The following is a 23320-nucleotide window of genomic DNA, read 5'->3' on the forward strand; positions in this document are numbered from 1 at the left end:
AGATAAAAATGAAAATATACTTTCCTCATTTCTATCCTCTATGAATTCACTCATAAACTAATGAGATAGTGATAGAATAAACAAACATGTATTCACTTTATATATAGACATAGGTCATAAACTTTGCAATTCTGTACATGTAAATCTGTTACTCGGATCAGAACCCCAGCAAATGTTCAAAACACTGTATCAGTCTGCCACACCCATGATATCCCAAAGCTTTCAGCTTCCATTTTATGGCATCATGCATCATAAGAGTCTCTGGGTGTAAGAGAACTGTAATGCTGTGACAAGATGCTGACATATTAGCTAGGACTGGATTGATTGGAGTATATTAAATTAGTTTCTCATTATTTCATAACAAGGAACATATACAGCCATTACATTGGTTGCATGGTGGTGGCAGGTCTAGTGAAGATTGGTAAAGTGGGATTGAGATAAACTCCAATCTGAGGTAGTGTGGTGTGTGGTATGTATGATAGTGTAGCTGTCAGACAGGAAATGGATATCACTTACCAGTAAGAGAAAAATCGTAGCGTAGCCATACTTCACAGATTGAATATTTATATTAGATTAACAAAACCTCACAGATTATTAAGATTAATCTAAAGTGAAGTAAATAATGGAATGCACTACAGTATACCTTAAGATAAGCTAAAACTGAACTAGTCATGAGAAACTTAATAGTTCAGTCAATTAAAACCTGACCTTGTGGCCCATCAAACCTGACTTTGAACCTTGGCCACATAATGGAGAAAATTGTCGCTCATTTAATCTTGATAGCACTCTCATAGTGGAATGGGAGGACAGAATACTGAAACAGTGGGCATCATGTTTGAAGCTTTATTAATTTATAAATACACAACAAATGAGCTAATTGCATTTCATAAGCATAAAAGAATTGCCATGTATTTTGTTTGAGATGAGACAAGATTAAAGAGATCCAAATTTTTGCAACACACCAAATAAATCATTACTCCAAGGAAATTTTTGAAGCAAATACTCAATTTATTAGAACATTATTATTTGAATATTAAATGGCCAATTCCAGTGTACCTACTTAGTTAAATCAAAGGATTATGATATATATATATATATATATATATATATATATATATATATATATATATATATATATATATATATATATCCTAGATGTTATTATATGTTATATATAGTAAATTCAAAGTGTTTGATTAGAAGTGATGATGGTTGTGGAGTACAGCAGAACAATTACTGGCATCCGTGGATTGGTCGGCAGCGGCCATTCATATACTGGTGACAGTGACCACAGCCAGGTGAACACGCTGTAAAGGAAAGAATAATGCAATTTTTAAGTGTTCAGGTATTGTTTGCAGCTATAATGTATGCAGTACATTTTTCGGTGTTAATACAGAAGGTAGCAGCAACCCAGCAACTATACATTTGATACCAACAATTAAATTTCTTTAATAAAGTAACACACTCACACACACTAATGTATTAGAGAGATCTGATACAAGTTTATAAATTGATCAACGGAATGGACCAAGTGGATAATGAGAAACTGATCCTGAGAGAAGAATATGACATTCGAAGCACAAGATCGCATAGTAAAAAGCTGAGAAAAGGAAGATGTCTGAGAGATGTTAAAAAATATAGTTTCCCGCAAAGATGTCTTCAGACGTGGAACAGTTTAAATGAAGAAGCAGTGTCTGCAACGAGTGTGCATACTTTTAAAGTAAGATTGGATAAGTGTAGATATGGAGACAGGGCCACACGAGCATAAAGCCCAGGCCCTGTAAAACTACAACTAGGTAAATACAACTAAGTACACACACACACACAAGAATCATTAAGGAAAGGAGAAAAGTGATATTGGTAGGAGATTTCAACTGTAAGGAGGTAGACTGGGAAAATTATGAAAGTGGTAAGGGGGAAGATGCCTGGGGAGATAGATTCCTGAACCTAATGATAGATAATTTGATGGTCCAAAGAGTAAAGGAAAACACGAGATTCAGAGGAAACGATGAGCCGGCAAGATTAGACCTAGTTTTTACAAGGGATATACCAATTAACGATGATATAAGATACAAGTGCCCATTGGGAAAGAGTGACCATGTAATATTAGAAATGGATATAGAAGAAGGAAAGGAAGATAGAGATGAATCATACAAAGGAGACCGATTAAATTACAGAAAGGCTGATATTGAGAATCTCAAGAACTATTTTAAAACGTAAACTGGGAGGAGATGGAAAACTCATTAACGGTTCAAGAGAAATATAACTTATTTTTGGAAATATACAAAACTGGGGTCAGGAATATGTTCCAAATATAGACCTAAAGAAGAAGGAAAGAAAGATTGGTTTAATGCAAGATGTGCTAGGGCAAAGGAGAAACGAGATGGAGCATGGAAAAGGTGGAGATGAAACAGAAATCCAGAAAATAAGGAAAACTTCAAAACAGCAAGAAATGAATATGCTAAGGTGAGAAAGGAAGAGGAAAAGAACTATGAAAAGGACATTGTCGAAAAATGTATGGAACCACCAAAATTGTTCTACAGATTCATAAATGGAAAAATAAGACAAAAAGAAACAATAGAAAGGTTAAAAGGAGAAAACGGAATGGTGGAAGACCCAAAAAGTATGGCAGAACTGTTAAATAGTAAATTTCATGAGGTCTTTACTAAGGAATCCAAATTTGAAAGACCACAGGGTAATAAAGAGATTAAAGTAACCAAGCTTGAAATAAAAAGTTGATGACGGAATTGGATGAGGAAAAGGCAATGGGACCGGATGAAGTCTCAGGCAGAATACTGAAAGAATGTAGGGAAGAACTAGCAAGTCCAATATACAACATCATAAAATGCTCAATAGAAAATGGAACAGTGCCAGTGGAGTGGAAAAGAGCTGAGGTGGTTCCCATATATAAGAGCGGAAGGAAGGAAGAACCTTTAAATTACAGACCGGTATCACTAACTAGTGTAATATGCAAGATGTGTGAAAAAGTAATAAAGAAGCAATGGATTGAGTTTCTTGAAGACAACAAAATATTATCAAATAGCCAATTTGGTTTTAGAAAAGGTCGGTCATGTGTGACAAATTTATTGAGTTTCTACTCTAGAATAGTTGATAAAGTACAAGAGAGAGAGGATGGGTTGACTGTATTTATTTAGATCTAAAAAAGGCTTTTGATAAAGTGCCACATGAAAGATTACTATGGAAGTTAGAGGAGAAGGGTGGCTTAAAAGGAAGCACATTGAGATGGATGAAGAATTACTTAAGGGGAGAGAAATAAGGACGATAGTTAAAGATATGAAGTCCAAGTGGAGAACAGTAGACAGCGGAGTGCCACAGGGGTCAGTATTGGCACCAATACTTTTCTCATATATAAATGACATGCCAGAGGAGTGAACAGCTACATAAATCTGTTTGCAGATGATGCGAAACTGTGCAGAGTCATTAAACAAAAGAGGATTGTGAAATACTACAGGAAGACTTAAACAAGATCTGGAAATGGAGCAAAAATGGGAGATGGAATTCAATGTGGACAAAAGCCATGTCATGGAAATGGGAAAAAGTGAAAGACGACCAGTGGGAATCTATAAGATGGGAGATGGAGTAGAACTAGAAAAGTAAAAAGGAAAAGGACTTGGGAGTGACAATGGAAGAAAATAATCAACCAGTAAGCCATATTGATAGAATTTTCAGAGAGCGTATAATTTGCTAAGGAATATTGGAGTAGCATTTCACTATATGGACAAGGAAATGATGAAGAAATTGATAAGTACTAAAATAAGACCTAGATTGGAATATGCAGGAGTTGTGTGGACTCCCATAAAAAAGAAACACATAAGAAAATTAGAGACTACAAAAATGGCTACAAGAATGGTTCCAGAATTTAAAGGGATGGCATATGAGGAGAGACTAAAGGCAATGGATCTAGCAACCTTGGAGCAGAGAAGAGAGAGGGATCTGATACAAGTTTATAAATTGATTAATGGAATGGATGAAGTGGATAATGAGAAACTGATCCTGAGAGAAGAATATGACTTTAGAAGCACAAGATCGCATAGTAAGAAACTAAGGAAGGACAATGTCTGAGAGATGTTAAAAATTTAGTTTCCATAAAGATGTGTTGAGACTTGGAACAGTTTGAGTGAGGAAGTGGTGTCAGCAAAGTGTGCATAGTTTTAAAGAAAAATTGGATAAGTGTAGATATGGAGACGGGACCACACGAGCATAAAGCCCAGGCTCTGTAAAACTACAATTAGGTAAATACAACTAGGTAAATACACACACACACACACACACACACACACACACACACACACACACACACACACATATATATATATATATATATATATATATATATATATATATATATATATATATATATATATATATATATATATATATATATATATATATATATATATATATATATATATATATATATATATATATAAACAACATAACATAACATAAATAATAGGATAACAAAGGGCCACCAGGGCCCATCTAGGTTATCCTGTATCAGTCGCACAGCAACCTCGTCATCAGTACTTAAAGATACACTTACAAGTACACAATACATTATATACTAATTCTAAATATTTGGCCCATTAACAGGGCTAAGTCCTGCAGCAAATTCCTCTACAATCTGTGATCCACATACATGGGGATCATGTCTTGTTTAATTATAGTAAATTTCTATAAAAACTATCATGCAGCACTATACATAATTATAAATCTAATAAATTTAAGTGCTTATCTAGTCTGTTTTTAAACATTGTCAAACTAGTGCTACTTACAACCGTCTCTGGCAATGCATTCCAGAAGTCTACCACCCTATGACTAAAGAAATATTTTCTTATATCTAACCTGCAGCCTTGCTTTCTAATCTTCCTGCCATGATTTCTAGTCCTACTTCCCTCCTTTAAGGTAAAGAAAGATCTCACATCTATGTAGTTTGTATCTGAGAACATTTTAAATAACTATCATATCCCCTTATACATCTCTCAAATGAAAACATGTTTAATTCCTTTAATCTATCTCTATACTCCAGGCACTTTAATGCTGGTATCATCCTAGTTGCTCTTCTCTGAACTGCTTCTAACATGTTGATATCCTGCCTATAATGAGGTGACCAGGCCTGTATGCAATACTCTAAATGGGGCCTAACATAGGAACTACCCCCTATCCCATGTAGTCTTAATTTGTACACTAGCCTCCTATGCGGTACCTTATCAAACGCCTTGCTAAAGTCTAGATATATAACATCTATGCTATTTCCATCATCTAATTCTTGGTTATATATTCTAAAGCCATGTCCACACGGTCGAGCAGTGTTCTCACAAGGCTTTGCCTGTGTACGATCTGTTTCAGCGAGCAAACCATCAAACTGTCCGCTCCCGGCGCCATTAGAGGGCAGTGGATAGTCCAGGATGGAGGTCTTCTGTCACTGCCAAACGCACAAGGTAAGGTGCAGGCAGATCCACTGACTACCACGTTAGTAGTACAGCATGTCCACACCGAGTACTAGTGCATATTGGTCACGACAAGATAGTGAGTCATTGTTTTTCGCAAATATCTTTCAAGCTAATGAATTGATCGGAATGGTACTTTGACACTGTATATTAGATACCTTCCGCTAATTTTTGGTCATACTAAGCAATGCCAAATAACGTTAGTAAAAGCGTTTACTCTTGAGATATACGGTGTTGCCGAGCCTCGCCAACCTATCCATACAAACGTCTACAATCCTCCATCCCATTCCTCCTTACTACGTTCCTCTCTTCCGCTCGCTTCCCCTCTCCTCCTCCCACTCTCCGTTTGATTATGTATGTTAGTTCTGGCGACTCATGTGACTTCGGCTTTAAACGTCAAGAGTAAACGCTTTTACTAACACCATTTGGCAATGGTTAGTATGACCAAAAATTAGTGGAAGGTGTCTTGTACACAGTGTCAAAGTACCATTCCGATCAATTCATTAGTTTGAAAGATATTCGCGAAAAACAATGACTCACTCTCCGTGAAATGCATAGTAGTACATTGATATATATGTAAATCACATGAATGTCTGTGGAATGTAAGGTGTTTTAATTACAGAAATACTGACAAACGTGCTGCAGCAATAAGGGATATAATAGAGTGCTATCTTCTTCAAGTATCCATACCATGGTGATTGTACCGTACTGAACCACTCGCTCACAACTCCTGCTGGCGTCCGACTGCCCTCCAACCACCACAGACAGCCGTGTGGACACCTTACACGGGCATAGTCTGCAGACTTTGCCTTGTCAGGCACAGCTCAACCATGTGGACGTGGCTTAAGATATCAAGCAAATTTGTAAGACAGGACCTCCCTGATCTAAAGCCATGTTGGGTATCTCTAATTAATCTATTCTCATTTAAATGCTCCCAAATACTACCCTTAATGATTTTCTCTAGTATCTTACATACTATACTAGTTAAACTGATCGGTCTATAATTATTCGCATCATCCTTCCTACCTTTTTTAAATATTGGTGTAACATTAGCTAACTTCCAGTCCTGAGGTATCTCAGCAAACCTAAGTGATCTTTCAAAGATTAACTTAAGTGCTTCAGAAATACTGTCTACACCCTCCCTAAGTACTCTGGCATGTAGCTCATCAGGACCACTAGCTTTCCTATCGTCTAGTTCAAGAATAAATTTCCTAATAATTCCCGGTTTTATATCAATATTTTCTAAAGCTCTTAAACTACTCGTCGCACTGTTTGTAACAGGATTTCCTATTCTTTCCTAGTAAATACTGAAGAAAATTGTTCATTCAATAATTCTACTATGTCTTCATTTTGATCCACTACTACACCATCTTTTCTGAGTGGTCCAATCCTATCCTTATTTCTTTTATCACTGACCTTGTAATAACTATATAATTTTTGGGATCTTTACTCCCAGCTCTAGCTAGTTTTATCTCTGCCTGCCTTTTACTTTTTTATAACCTTACTCAAATCATCCCTGACCTGTCTGTACCTAATCAAATCTACATCTTCCCACTTTTCTGCAACTCTCTATATGCCCTCTTCTTCTCTCTGATCTGTCTACCTATCTCGTGAGTCCACCATAATGGCTTCCTGTTTCTCTGCCTTATATCTTTGTAAGGGATACACTGCATCACTATACCCTTTACTACAACCTTAAAAATATCCCACATCTCCTGTGCAGTTTTATTTCCAAAACTATCTTCCCAGTTTACCTTTCCTAATAACTGACGTAACCTACCATAATTGCCTTTCTGATAGTTTGGGACTCTAGTCTTATTCACTATATTATCCCTACTGGAATTAATGATAAATCTAATTATATGATGGTCACTGTTTGCTAAAGTCTCTCCTACCTCAACTTCCTTTAAACAATGCTCAATATTTGTTAGTACTATGTCTAAAACCTTCCTCCCCCTAGTAGGTTTATCTACCATCTGCACTAAATAGTTATCCTGAAAACTTTCCATAAACTTATTTTCACTAGCATCTCCTACCATCCTCTCCCAGTTTACTGACTTAAGATTAAAATCCCTAAGATAATTGTCTGACTAGTACACCCCTATTTATCTCATCTACCATAAGGTTGTCTACATCTGCTGACTGGTTAGGTGGTCTATAAAAGCTCCTACTCTAATAACCTTACTTTTGTTTACTCTAACATCCAGCCATAAGGACTCTACTCTGTTATCTACCTTAATACCATTAACCTGACTGGAAATGAAGGATTTTTTACATAAATAACTACTCCTCCACCTATCCTACCAATTCTCTGGTGTAAATACATAATGTATCCATCTACTTCATATTCTTTCCTATTTTCCTAAACTTTTCCTCATTTACCCATGCCTCTGTGACACATACAACATCTAAGTCCTCCTCAACTATATAACTAGATAACTCGTCCTTCTTGTTCCTAAGACTCCTGGCATTTACATAAAAACATTTAAGTCCTGCTACCTTCCTAGATGCTGTCTCCTTATTTGGAATCCTAATCTTATTCTCTCCTATTTGCACCTGGAAATCTTTCCTAATCTTTTCACTATCTCTGTTTATCCTATCTAATTTATGTCTAACATCTTTCTTCTGGAATGCATTTGCTACCTCACCCCCTACACTCCATCCCAACTCCCCCCCAGACATCCACTCAGCACATCCACACCCTTCCTACTCAGATGCACACCATCCCTAGCATACAAATCCCTTCGCCCATAGAACCTATCCCATACATCCACAAAGCTGACACCCACATCCTTACACATCCCTTTTACCCGATCATTCACACCAATGGCCCTAGACAACCATTCCCTGCTAACATACACACGAGGCAAGATTCCTGACACTACACACCTCCTACCACTCTCCCTTATCTTGCCTAACATTTCCCGAAATCTTGCCACTAACTCCTCCGACCCACATTGTTCCCACCTACATGCAAAACTACTACACCCTCCCTCTCCATCCCCCCAACTCTCTTCTGCACCTCCTCACTCACTGCCTTCACACCTGCACCAGGCATACACACGTTCGTCCTCCTATCCCTGTCTTTCCCACAGAAAGTGCTATCTAAGTACCTAACCTGAGAGTCACCCATCACACACACCTGAGGTGTGCTAGGCACAACCCTCCTCCTCCTCTCCTCTACCCCCTTCTCTCTCCTTTCACTCACCACAACCACCTCATTCACTCCACTCTCACTCTCCCCCTCCCCCTCCAACAAACCGAACATATTTTCACACTCAACAGGCTTAGTCCTATCCTCCCTAACTGCCTTCGCTTTCCTTCCCCTCGCAACCTGCCATCTCTGCCCATCCTGACTACTATCTTTCCCAGTCTGGCTCGCCTGCTCCCTCTTCCCCACTCTGCTCTTCCCGACAGAAGGCCAAGCAACCCTGTCGCCCTCAGAAGGTCCAACCTTCGGCCTAACACTGATCTCCTGCCTAATTGTTTCCACTGCCTCCCCAAGCCTCTTAACCTCCTCCTTCAAGTCAAAGATGAGAACTTCGTTCGCACTTTTCCCCTCACTTAGCTTTCTCATTTCCTCTCGCAATTCTCGGTGCTGAAGAGAAAGAACTAAATTCTCGCTCTTGAGCCTACACACCATACACTCAGAAAAGCCAACGACCTTCCTGTCATGCCCACACATCTCACACACAACAAACTCGCCCAATCCCACCTCAACACTCTCTTTCACGCACTCAATCACACTCAGATATACCTCAGTAGCTACCGCCATACTAATTTATACGCTGTTAACTCACAAGAACACTATACGTAGCTAACAAAGAAATAAAAATACTTGGTGACGGTGGGGTGGGGGGCCTAAGTGAGGTCAACTAATCCTCTTTCAAGGTCTACTTGACGGTTACAAGCTTAGTCTCCTCGCTCTACCAAAATACTTTTAACTCACAAACACTGATTCTAACCACTATTTCACTCTAATCTAACACTTGCCGTACACACTTTCACTTCACTAACACCAAGCACAAACACCACTCGCTAACTATAAAAAAAAAAAGTTAAAAACAACAGCCAAACACGGAGCGCGCACACAACACGTTAACTCGCCACCGCAGCTACCTCTCTTCTTCATATATATATATATATATATATATATATATATATATATATATATATATATATATATATATATATATATATATATATATATATATATATATATATATATATATATATATATATATATGCACGCCATTTATCAGCGCTCATCATTTATCCTACTGTATCCTGAATCACCATGCTAAACAAACTGAGTTTTGAGTATAATATCGCAAAGGCATGGCATCTGAAATCACTTGGTGCTGGCATTGGTCAGGTTGGACTCACCAATGCACCTGCTGTCCCTGGTGGTGTCCGTCATGTCCTCAGCGGTAGTCGCCTCGGTAGGATCAGTAGCTGGCGCGTCAGTCTGCTGCAAGTCCTTGCTCTCGTAACCCGAAGCGGGCCCCAACGGTGTTACTATATATGCCACTGCTGTTACCATCACTCCAAGATATAGTTGCCAGGTCATGATTGCTCTTGATTTGGAAAGAACATTATTTAGGTTTTCAGTACCCAAAAAAGTCTCTCTCTCTCTCTCTCTCTCTCTCTCTCTCTCTCTCTCTCTCTCTCTCTCTCTCATTGCAATGCAACACCCACTTAGTTTCCTTGGTGTAGTGCAACCACATGAGAAGCAACGCAGGCACATTTTAAAATTGTAATGGTGGGGTTATAAACAGCTCATTGTTATTCTGATATCTGCCTCTTCGCAGTTGTTGGTTTATATATGTTGCTTATGGAATTGAAAACCTTATGTTAAGTTCATTTATATGCGTAAATAGGTACCAAAAGAAAAACAAAGAGCAGCAGGTCTACTCGGCTGTTTGTGATATAAAAAAGAAAATAAAGTCCATAGACTATACATCGGTGTCTGTTGGAACGAAACAAAATTGGCAGAACTGAATGGTATTATTAAATTATTATTTTGCAAGTATGTACCGCAGCCGTGCACTCAAGTCAAAACAATATCTACTCACTGATTAAACCCAGGAATACGATGAAACTGAGACCAAACAAACCTTGACTTCCTTTATAACCAAAAGATGACGTCAGACTACAGCTTAATGGTGTGGTTTTCGGTGGATTTAAAGTCACGTGTAAAGTGACGTTAGAGGTGTGTTAGATTTGACACACTGATTGATTGATATCGGTAAAAGGAAATGCGCCGCAAGATCGCTGTCATATTACATAATACAGAGACAAATGTTATTAGGCTATCAGTGCCGCATGACGACGATATGTAATGCCAATAATTATGATAATGAAGGTAATTAGTTCCGTCCAACACTTTTAATTGTAGACGTCCTTACAACGATGAGAAATTAACTCGCGCATACACACACACACACACACACACACACACACATCGCGTAGTGTAGTGGTTAGCACGCTCGACTCACAATCGAGAGGGCCGGATTCGAGTCCCAGGAAGCGGCGAGGCAAATGGGCAAGCCTCTTAATGTGTGGCCCCTGTTCACCTAGCAATAAATAGGTACGGGATGTAACACGAGGGGTTGTGGCCTCGCTTTCCTGGTGTGTGTTGTGTGATGTGGTCTCAGTCCTGCTCGAAGATCGGTCTATGAGCTCTGAGCTCGCTCCGTAATGGGGAAGACTGGCTGGGTTACCAGCAGACGACCGAAGTGAATTACACACACACACACACACACACACACACACACACACACACACACACACACACCACAACCACAACCACACACACACACCACAACCACACACACACACCTTTCACGTGTACCCCTGTTCACCTAGCAGTGAGTAGGTACGGATGTAAATCGAGGAGTTGTGACCTTGTTGTCCCGGTGTGTGGTGTGTGCCTGGTCTCTGACCTATTCCAAGATCGGAAATAATGAGCTCTGAGCTCGTTCCGTAGGGTAACGTCTGGCTGTCTCGTCAGAGACTGCAGCAGATCAAACAGTGAACACACACACACACACACACACACACACACACACACACATTCAGTCATCACGATTACATTGCGACGGACTCTCCTTCACAGCTATATATTATATATGTAAAAAATCGTCCCTTCAAATGTCAGCTTCCGATGCGATATCAGATAGGATGATCAAATAACAGGACGTATCTTGAAGCATACCTCTTAATTAAAAGCGTATACGTACGTCCTAGCAAAAAATAAACGAAGATGCAGGCAAGAAGTTCTAGAATGTACCAGAGAAATATATGGATTACTGAGAACAATGGTTAACTCTGGCGTTTTAGAGAAGTGGGCTGAATAGGGATGAAAGAAAGATGAAAGAGAGAATAAGGGTGAGAGAAAGAAGAGTCTTGTGCAAAGAACGGTGGCAAGCAGTTACCAAGATGAGAATTAAGAGCAATTAGAGTGAAAATGGCAATGTACAGAGTTAGCAGCAGAAAAGGTGATAAAACTTTGTACAATAGTCTTATAATTATCAGTTCATATATGAAGTATGCTTCACAAGCATGCTGAGTCTGAAGGTTATCATCAATATACTAGTTTTTTTTATGATTCGAGAGACAGATTAACAAGATTACCGGTATATGAACAGGAAAACTCATAAAATCCCTTTAAATCATCCTTGTGTCTTGTGAATATTGTCGCGGTGAAACACAGAAACGTTTCAGATAGATCTATAATCTATTCGTATATGGGAGTACCCTTCTCTAATCTTATTCGCTAGATGTAGCAGAACACTCACCCACTTTATTTACGTAACAGGTTCCGTCAGAGAGAGAGAGAGAGAGAGAGAGACTTCTAGACAGGAAAGGAAGCCTCTTTATAAATCGCAGATAAGATTAACTAGGGAGTCTTGCTGCGGATTGGCGTCGCTCATATAAGCTTAACAATCACTACAATACGTACAAAACACGGACCAGTTCATTGTAGGTTATTGAAGGCTGTGGAATTCATTCTTTTCTTACTTCTTATAGGTATTGACAAATAAACACCTGATTGAATAACGAAACGTGACGGAAGCTCACACTACAAAACGGTTTTCAGCAACGTGACCTTTAGCAAATCACGCAAATCAAGAAGTGTAACAATATAAGCAGAGAGAGAGAGAGAGAGAGAGAGAGAATTACAGAATTTACTTTCTTGTCTCCAGCATGATTCGATAGGCAAAATGTCAGCTGTGAGTATATCTCCCCTCCCCCTCCATTTCCTCTCTCTCTCTCTCTCTCTCTCTCTTAATGTCGATGATTTAAGATGCAATATTTAAGTCTATTTCTGCGTTTGTTCTTGCCCTTGGGCAGTGCTTACTCTTACATAGAAAAGTTGTAGGTGAAGGTAGGGTAAGACGGACGTCTTAACTAAATATTGAGTCTAGAAACCACATTTATATGATTTTGGTGGGTTTGTGGGTTTGTGGTGGTGCTTTGGGATGTTACCTTCGATGTCTATACCCGGATCACGGTTTCTGAGGGAAAACAATGAAGCACGAGAATTTACAAAATAATATTTTTTCTGTGGCCCAAAATAAAATGATGGGGTAAGGCGGACCCCCAGGGGTCCATCTTATCCCGCAAACTGAACATGAAGAAACAAATCCTTATTGGCATAAAGCACAGATAAAAAAAAAAAATAAAGAAAAGCTCTTCCTCGCCATCATCATAACCCTTCGCATTGCTCATGAGCCAGATCTATTGGTACAAATCAAAGGAAAAAAAAAAAACTCTCCCTAATTATCATCTCCCTGTACAACTTAATGACATAAATCACACACAAACACCTCTTCCTCAGCGTCCTCACCATATATCCCTGCACACTGCTCATGAGTTCAGCTTTTGTAATTAGGACAACAAACCCCCTCTTCCCCTCTCATGGGGTCATTCTTACCCCATTAGTAAATATTCAAATGTCGAAATGTTTACCAAAGTATCTATGTTTACTATGCCAATTTATGGCATCTATATATCATGTATACACTCATGGGCATGTATAAAATAATTACTAAATCATTATGATAACTATTTCAATATAAAACAAGCATTGATTTACCTTGTGCGTATAACATCAGCACTGAATAAAATGACAAATATTTCCCTGTGAAGCGTGAGGGAAACTTAGCGTGCCTACTGGCAATGATGATGTCATTGTTGGGCGACGTGAAGGACATCTAAGAGTAAAATTGTGAAACTCGCCCTTTATGCTTGGATTTAGAAGGTGGGTTCCGTCTTACCCTATGGGTCCGTCTTACCCCACCTTCCCCTACTATATAGCAGCAGTTCAGAGGCGGCAGTGAGATGCTGCACGGAGGCCGGTGGTGCTTGCTTCCGTGCTTGCCAATCGTCTTTGCGTGATCTCTGTTGAAATCTTAACAATGATTCCACATTCTAGATATTTTCTTCGTTGTTACAGAATAAGATCGCTCTTCAGTGTAATCCATGATGCTGTGGCTCGCCGTGTTTGCGTTTCTCACATGGCCTACGTATGAATCCATTTAAAGTGTGTGAACCAGTGATGTATACATACTTATTCCATCACCTTCAGCGTTTAGTTCAAGTGTTATTCCTTCTTCTTTACCCTAGCTTGGAATTCATTAAGAAATTTTGGTCTAGTTATTTTATTCTATTTTATCTTTTTGTTCTTATTCATCTGTTTCACCTTTACGAAAATTATATTACGCTATCACACGAGTGAATATAATGTCCGAGTACATGTATGTACTTATTATGTGACAGACTTCTTGTGTGTGTGTGGGTGTGTGATACCTCTCTCTCTCTCAGGGAAGGAAATTCGGCAGCCCCATTTTATTTTACCGTCGATAGAGTGACGTCCCTGATGACGCACTTTTTTCGTACATGGACGTGTGAAAAGGGCAGTAGGAAGTGAACTCGGCCTCGCCCATCTTGTCTATCACACGCCGTCTTTTTGATAGTGAACCAAACTTGTTAATCATCCAGCTAACTACTACAAGACCATGTGTGTTTGTGTGCGTGTGTGTGTGTGTGTGTGTGTGTGTGTGTGTGTGTGTGTGTGTGTGTTATTCTCAAATTACGTACATCACACCACTCATCCACGATAAGGGCAAGGAGATGCGACATACGCGGCGATATCCTGCTGTTACATAACACACACACACACACACACACACACACACACACACACGACGTAGTATTTATCAATTTTTACCATCCTGTAGCTGGCAAGGATGTGTTAAAAACTTGGCAATGTAATAAAAATCTTCAGTCGTGTCTCCGGAGGATCAGGCGGTGTTGTGTCGGACAACGTGACCTTCAGCTGTTGTTAAGGTAATGATCAAGAATTATACTCCATTCTGCTTATATGAGTAAAGCAGCTACTAGTTTGTTGTATCAGGAAAGGGTCGTGTATTCAGGTAATGATATAGTAATGGAAATTAAGACACTAGGATCATCTGCAGCAAAGTATTTCAAGCAAAGTGTTTTGAATGGTAGTACTGTACACATCTGTCATAAGAACCTACCACTGTGTCCTACATTACCAAACAACACACTTTATGAATAGCTATCGTAAATTAGTTATTCAGAAATTCGTTCATTATAATTTGCTGTTTGTGAGTAGCGGAGCGAAACTTGCTTATATGATGATTAGAACCTGTGAAGTTTGTTAAAAATAACTAGAGACAAGCAAACACTTCAGAGACTGGAACATTATTTCTAAACGTTTCGGAGTCTTATTTCATCCAGTAGGGTACCTTTGAGATTAGACTCTACATTTTATTTTATTTTAATTTGTAAATTTGTAGATATACTTTTGTAGGAATTCAGTGTCATATGAGGGAAAACTCACATAATGATTAGCATCTCCATACAAATAGTTCTTATGAAAATTCCCAAGGCGCTTTTCAGAATGCAAAGCTATAGAACAGCTACTAAAGTTATTGATATTCCAAAGAGTGATTAATATTGTGTGAAGTGTCATTGCAAACAGGGTAAGAAAAATATAATATAATGAGTCCGTAGCTCCATTCTATAATAATTTTTTCCACAGCGGATGTCTGGCCGAACTATCAGTCTTGTTGAAAAAGATAGAAAATTCTTTCAAGCAGAGGACGATTCTTGTCAATCTCTCAATTTGTCAATTACACCCTTTCTGTTTGTTTATTTGTCAGATTGCTAAGTAAAGGAAGAGTATTGCTTTCTCCTCACTCCTACCCTCCCAGCACACACACACACACACACACACACACACACACACACACACACACACTTGATTGAATAGGGAGAGAGAGAGAGAGAGAGAGAGAGAGATAAAGTGTGTGTGTGTGTGTGTGTGTGTGTGTGTGTGTGTGTGTGTGTGGCATAATTCTTTTCTTCATTTTTTGTTCAAAGATCTCGCATTGGTCAGAAGTTAAGAATGGCAGTAATGGTCTTGAAAGGCTGGTTGCTGTTGGCCGTGGTGGTGATGGTGGCGGTACAGGTTGATGTGGCGAAGGCTGCTGCGTTTCCCTGGAAGTTCCCATCCTATGGAGCCAAGGGACAGGGACCTCCAATAAATGTCGGCGTTCCACACGAGAATTTAAACCCCGTCATTCGGTGCTTCTGTAAGTTGGCGTGGTAACTTTGGAACTCTGGGCCTTTGCTTGCATCTGCATTTCCTTATGGCCTGCACTCAATGAAGAGGGAGGTTTTAAGACACTAATATTTTTTTTCAAATTTTTTGGTTAACTCTCTTGACCCTATTCGAGAGCTGGCATCTCAGTGGCCCTTTTGGTTTAATTGTTTTTGTTGCTCTTGCTCGGTTTAAATTTCCTCTCCTGCATAGAAAAAAATAATAGATAAATAAAAATGAGTTTAGGTATTCGGTTACTTTGATTACTCTCTCTCTCTCTCTCTCTCTCTCTCTCTCTCTCTCTCTCTCTCTCTCTCTCTCTCTCTCTCTCTCTCTCTCTCTCTCTCAACACTTACTCCACGAATCTCTCCCTTACAGCTTGCCTGATTTGCGGAGAGTGTTACATGAAGGGCCGTAATGGAAGATGCCGGAAAATCGAAAATTGCTCTACTTCAAAGTACGGTGCTGGAGCCTCAAGGCATCTTGGATATTTGCTTCCGAACAAGAAGGTTAATTAAACCTTCTTGCTTCCAAACAAGAAGGTTAATTCAACCTTCTTGCTTCCAAACAAGAAGGTTAATTCAACCTCCTTGCTTCCAAACAAGAAGGTTAATTCAACTTCCTTGCATCTGAACAAGAAGGTTAATTCAACCGTCTTGCTTCTGAACAAGAAGGTTAATTCAAACTCCTTGCATCTGAACAAGAAGGTTAATTCAACCTCCTTGCTTCCAAACAAGAAGGTTAATTCAACCTCCTTGCTTCCAAATAAGAAGGTTAATTCAACCTCCTTGCTTCCAAACAAGAAGGTTAATTCAACCTCCTTGCATCTGAACAAGAAGGTTAATTCAACCTCCTTGCTTCCAAACAAGAAGGTTAATTCAACCTCCTTGCTTCCAAACAAGAAGGTTAATTCAATCCCCTTGCTTCTGAAAGACGAGGATTACTAAAACAGGAACTGGACTTTCTTTTTTAATTCATAAAGAAACTGTGATTTGGAATTCTTATTTTATTTCATTATATTCCTCATGATCACTGTACTTGTGTTCACCTTCATAATATGATTGTTATTGTACCCCAGTATAACAAATATGAATAATATATAGTATGCAGCAATGTTTATGATAGTGATTATAAAATCAGTGATAACATGTTTTATTGAATTATGTTAATGAGGAGGAGTTGGGAGGGGGAGGAGGAAGTGGCTGGAAGATAATGACGTATCGCTGTTAAACAGTCCTTACTTGTCATAAAAGTCCACCACATTATTTTTGATGATTTTTTTTTTTTTTTTTTTTTTATCAAATATCATTTTGACAAAGGATGTCAGCGAGCTGTGGTGATCTTTAAGTTCTTCATTACGTCATCCCCCACTGCTACGTACCCTTGTGTATGGAGGTGATGAGTCCATATTTCATGTTTTTTGGACATATCCCTTGAGTGATATCAGATGGATAGATCGAGTTTCTCCTTGGTTTCTCCATACTATTATATTTTCAAGTGTTAGGAACGCGTACTTGCAAGGAGCTGGCATCGTCTCTACTAGTTTATACATGATATAAAGAAATTATCTCACTCTACTAGGGATATGTCCAGAAAGTATGAAAAATTGACCTCTCCCACACACAAATAGATAAATAAATGCGTAAGATAAAACAAACAAATGATAATAAAAAACAAAATAAAAACATGTATTGTATCCCTGACCGTGGCCGGGAGTACGTGACTACGTATACCCTGTTGCAGGTTGAGAAGGGGCTGGTGAGCTATATCGTAGATCATGAATATGATGATGAGTATGAATAATAACAGCAAATAGAAAAAGATAAATGGTCACCGTCTGGAAGTTAATAGGCCAAGTAGCCTATAGGTAGACTACATAGGTTATTTTCTTAAAATCCACCAAAAGTTTTCTCGTTTTTTTTTCCTTTTTGAGATTATTGAAAGTGTTGTCTACAGTGATAAAGAAATAAACATGTCACTCGAAAAGTTGAAGCTGTAGGTACAGCAACACAGCGGGCTGGGCAAGGAAGGCGGAAGCTGCGTTGACCAGCTTGTTTGTGGTGAATGAAATTATTGAGAAAAAAAGAAAGGAGGGAGGCAAACTGTATTTAGGTTTTTTGCATATAGAAAAAGCTTATGATAGGGTGGATAGAGAAATATTAGTCAGAATCTTAGGAAAGATTGGGTTGAGTAAAAAAATAATCAACATAGTGCATAGCATGTATGTTGACACCAGAGCTAAATACAGACTAGGAGATATAGAGACAGACGGGGTGAAGAGTGAGAGAGGAGTTAGGCAAGGATGTATTTTGTCACCAACCCTTTTCAGTTTGTATATAGATGAGTTAGCAACCAGATTGAGAAGAATGAATGCAGGAGTAAGAGTTGGGAATGAGAAGATAGGGATGCTCCTTTATGCAGATGATGTGGTGGTTATGAGTGAGTCAGCAGTTGAGTTACAGAGAATGTTGGATGTTGTGGATGGATATGGGAGAGACTTTGGAGTTATGTTTAGTAGTGAGAAAAGTAAGGTGATGATAGTGAGTAGGTCTGAGGATGAAAGCAATGCAGTATGGAAAATTGGAGAGAATGAGATGAATCAGGCACGAGAATATAAGTACTTGGGGATGTGGGTGAGTCCAAGTGGGTGTGAAAAGACAAAGAATGAAAAGTTAGGCTTAGTGAATCAGTGGGTAGGACGTTTGGGGAGTGCAGCAAGAATGAGAGCAAGCAGATATGATGTGCTGAGAGAAGTGTGGAAGAGTGTGGTTGTGCCCAGTATAATGTACGGTATGCACGTGATTGCATGGAATGAAAGTGAAATTGACAAGCTAGAAGTGGGACAGAATAGAATAGGTAGAATGCCACAGAATGCACCGAGGTACACAGCAGTAGAAGCTTTGAGAGGTGATATGGGATTTGATCACTTTTAGGGAAAGACTAGTTAAAGCCACACTTAGGTACAAGGTTAGGTTGGAAAGAACGGATGATGAAAGAACAGTGAGAAAAGGTGTACCTGTGGAATGAAAGTGGGAGTCAGTGGAGGAAAAGGTGCATGAGAATGACAGAAAGGAATGGATTACAAGTGACATGCGGGATGAGAATGGCTGGGAGGAATCAAAATGGGCGTGAATGGATCGTGACAAGAGAAGGCAGGGTAGGAACTGAATGGGATGTTAGTAAATGGAAGAGTGAGATAGACAGAGATATGAAGTGGGTGGGACTGAATATATGGAAGAATGAGATGGAACGAAAGAGTACTCTGGAATGGTTCAAGGAAAAGGAAGCCCCGATGTATGAAAGGCGGTATGATGGCAGCCTGGGTGGTGATCTTCTCTTCAGAGCTAGGGCACAGTGTATAGATGTGAATGCAAGGAACTACAGGTGGTCTGAGTCCCGCAGCAAAGTGTGCCAGATGTGTGACATGGGGGAGGACGAGACGGTGGAGCATGTCATGCTGGAGTGTGAGAAATATGAGAGAGACAGGCATGAGATGATACAAGTAATTTTGAGTGAATTGGGGCATAATAGGAATGAAAGAGTGAAGACAGGAAGGGAATGGATGGTGTTGCTGCTGGGTCTGGATAGAGACACTAGTGAAAGGATGATGGAGGCTGTGTAGGAGTATCTGGAGAGAATGTGGCCAGCGAGGTATAGGGATCACTAACGAAGAGAATGCTACTTTTTTTTTCTGTTTTGTATCTTTTTGTCCTCTACAGGAGCAGCCAATCCAAAGGCCTGCCTCAGGAGCGATCCTGACCATAGCCGTGACGTCATCATACTCGGTCATCTTTGCTCCGTCCTTTCCCTCGCTCAGTCACGGCCAGTTCGACCATGATCCACGAATATTACACAGCAATTTAAAAGTTAAGAATAAGAACACATCATATTAGGTATATAATAAGACAGTCACACACACACACACACACACACACACACACGGCCCGGTAGCTCAGTGGTTAGAGCGCTGGCTTCACAAGCCAGAGGACCGGGGTTCGATTCCCCGGCCGGGTGGAGATATTTGGGTGTGTCTCCTTTGACGTGTAGCCCCTGTTCACCTAGCAGTGAGTAGGTACGGGATGTAAATCGAGAAGTTGTGACCTTGTTGTCCCGGTGTGTGGTGTGTGTCTGGTCTCAGGCCTATCCGAAGATCAGAAACAATGAGCTCTGAGCTCGTTCCGTAGGGTAACGTCTGGCTGTCTCGTCAGAGACTGCAGCAGATCAAACAGTGAAACACACACACACACACACAAGTGGCCATCCCCCCTATTTAAAAACACACACGCACACATAGGCTAGGTAATGATGATAATAATAATAATAATAATAATAGTAATAATAATAACAGTAACAATAATAACAATAATAACAATACTACTACTACTACTAATAATAATAATAATGTTAATTGATAAGTAAATTTTGTATGTTTATATTAAATACTGTCATGCTCATTATATAATTATTATTAGTGGCACCTAGAGTTAGGTATGTCCCCACTGGGAAACTTTTGTGAAAATCTTTGGGAAATGCTAAAACAGATTTTGCATGTTATTTTTGTCATAACTGTTAAACACTTTTAGAGTCATGATAAAGTATCTCACACCTGACAATATAGTTTTTCCCATACAAGATGGAGAAGAAATACAGTTTTCCCCATAGAGTACAAAGAAGGAATGCAGTTTTCCCCATGGAAAATAGAAAAGAAATAGTTTTCCCTATAGAAAATAAGAAAAATCTTTCCCCATAGAAGACAGATGAAATACTGTTCCCCACAAAAAACAGAGCTAAAATAATTAGTTTTCCACAAAGAAGACCTACAAAGTACAGGTTTCAACACAAAAGACAAAAGAAACATAGTTTTCTCCAGAGAAGACAGAGAAGAATAAGTTCTCCCAAGAGACCCAAGAGAAAATTTATAAAGAAGAAATAGTTTTCCTCATAGTAGATAGATAAGAAATAACAATAGTTCCCCACAGAAGATACAGAAGAACCGTTTTCATCGTAGAATATAGAGAAAAAAGTTTTTCCCATAGAAGATAGAGAAGAAACTTATAAAGTTTTCCCCATAAAAGATAGAGAAGAAATATATAGTTTTCCAAATAGAAGATACAATAGGCAGATAAATATTTTTCCAGTGAATATACAGAAAAAAAAAACAGCAAGGTAAAGCTTTTCACACAGAAGACAGAGACGAAATACAGTTTTCCACATAGAAGACAGAAGAAATACAGTTTTCCACATACAAGACAGAAAAAATATTTTTCCCAGAGAAGACAATTGCATTAAAGTTTTCTTATGGTGGATAGAGAAGAAATACAGTTTTCCCCACATAAGGCAGAGAAAAAAATACATTTTCGTCACAGAAGATAGAAAATAAATAGTTCAGTTTCCTCTGTAGAAGAGAGAAGAATTAATAACTTTCCTCATAAAAGATAGAGGAGAAAAAAGTTATCTCCATGGAAGATAACAAAAAAAATTAGTTTCTCCTAAAGAGCTATAATCTATAGAGATGAAATACAATCTAACCATTGGAGAGACGAAAACGTTTCCCCATAGAAGACAAAATAAATCGTTTTCCCCATAGAACGGTTGACATATGGAATGAATAAGGGAGGAAGTGGTTATGGCAGCTAATGTACACAAGTTTAAAGAGAAATTGGATGCATATAGTTATGGAGACAGGTCGTAATGAGCTTTGCTCAGACCCTGTACAATACAACTAGGTAAACACACACACACACACCTGTGGTCTTCGTTAATGTGATCTCCCTGCCACCTATAATAGATTACTACGTTCTTTATTACTTCTTACAATAATCTTGTAGTGTATCACATCAAATTCAATAAGAACTACCAATAAAATTAATAATAGCAAAGTAACCACTGACATTAAAAATCAACGGACATTATGATCATGGTACTAGCCTCCGGCCCATCCTCCCTCCCTGGCTAACCTGACTCAGTATTCATTCTTAAATGTTATGGATAAATTCTAATTTAACTGGTACTATAAAAACATTTTTACCTTAGACCGGCTTGTCTTAATTAATTCTCATTATAGAAAATATTACTTGTATGTAGCCTACGTACCTACCATAGCGAATGCACTGGCCCTGCATAAGACAACTTGCAATTATATAATGATGCCTCTAGTATTTATCACCTTACTTTCTAATAAACCTGAAATGCATCGGAATATCAGCAATAATAATAATAATGGTATAATAGTGTATTACTTACCCTGCTGCTGTGGTTAGGCGTAAAGATGTCCCGCTTGATGGCTCTAACCCATTCCCCTGACAATATTTCATCTCTTGGGAATGAAAATACAGCCACCTTAGGACCAGTGGGATAATTTCCTTTATATAGAGGTACACAGCACCTGCTGGGCATGATGATATGTAAAGGACAGAACTGAGGAAGTGCAAGATGACGTGAATATTGTAATACATGGCCGAGACTGACGCACTTTACGGCAGACTCGGACAGAGCGGCAGGCGGCAGCGCAACCGTTGTTATGACCGAGTAGCGTGACGTCACAGGACTTTGTATTCAAACGCTCAGGCCTTTAGAAGACGGCCTTGTCCTGAGCCATTTGTAGCATCAAGATCAAGATCAAGAATAATGAAACGTGGTCTCACCTTGGAACCTTGACCTGACGCGGTGAGTGTAAACAGGCCCTGAAACGCTCGGACCTTTTTTGTGATTTCTTTTGTGCTTGCTGCGACCCTGTGTGGATATCTTGTGTGTATAAGATGCCTGTGTGCGACTGTGGCGTGTGTGGTGAAGCCCTGACTGTCAGGATGAGCGCAGTGGCGTGTGGGGGATGTGAGGTCTGGTATCATATGGCGTGTGTTGGATTTAAGTCCAACACCAAGGCACTGGTCAACGACAACCTCATGTACTTCTGTGATCCCTGCAAGGAGGTCACCAGAAACATGTGGAAGAGCTACCGGTGCCAGAAAGAGGAGAAGAGTGTACAGACAGAAGATTCTAGTGAGAAGACCGAGAAAAGTATTCAGACCGAAGAGAACTCCAAGGAAGTGAAGAGCAGCCAGACTGAAGAGGACGTTGTGGGACCCCAGCCCAGCAGACAAGAGGAAGGACCAAGACAGCAGCACACCATGAAAATGAGGAAAAAGAAGGCGCCCATCAGAATTATTGGAAACAGCATGGTGAAGACGATGTCCAGCCAAGTGAAGTGCAGGAT

At 39.3% G+C, this 23320-nt stretch overlaps 1 protein-coding gene and 1 long non-coding RNA gene across 3 annotated transcripts; one reads left to right on the plus strand and one right to left on the minus strand.

Annotated features, from left to right (window-relative positions):
• Positions 1–829: 829 nt before the first annotated feature.
• Positions 830–22572, minus strand: LOC123520322. 2 transcript variants are annotated; one of them, XM_045282531.1, is made up of 3 exons: positions 22351–22572; positions 9858–10048; positions 830–1307 (listed from the first exon to the last, which is right to left on the minus strand). In XM_045282531.1, the coding sequence occupies exons 1-3, from the start codon at positions 22560–22562 to the stop codon at positions 1234–1236; spliced, it is 477 nt and encodes a 158-aa protein (XP_045138466.1). In that variant the 5' UTR covers positions 22563–22572; the 3' UTR covers positions 830–1233. The 2 variants fall into 2 exon arrangements, with proteins under 2 accessions (XP_045138466.1, XP_045138467.1); XM_045282532.1 differs by lacking the exon at positions 22351–22572 and adding an exon at positions 10547–10614.
• On the plus strand, positions 14684–17105 carry LOC123520323. The gene is made up of 3 exons (XR_006679226.1): positions 14684–14825; positions 15888–16099; positions 16486–17105. It is a non-coding gene; the product is annotated as an uncharacterized LOC123520323 (long non-coding RNA).
• Positions 22573–23320: the final 748 nt, after the last annotated feature.

The sequence above is a fragment of the Portunus trituberculatus genome, chromosome 46, assembly GCF_017591435.1.
Source record: "Portunus trituberculatus isolate SZX2019 chromosome 46, ASM1759143v1, whole genome shotgun sequence".
In the NCBI taxonomy this organism is placed as follows: Eukaryota; Metazoa; Arthropoda; class Malacostraca; order Decapoda; family Portunidae; genus Portunus; species Portunus trituberculatus.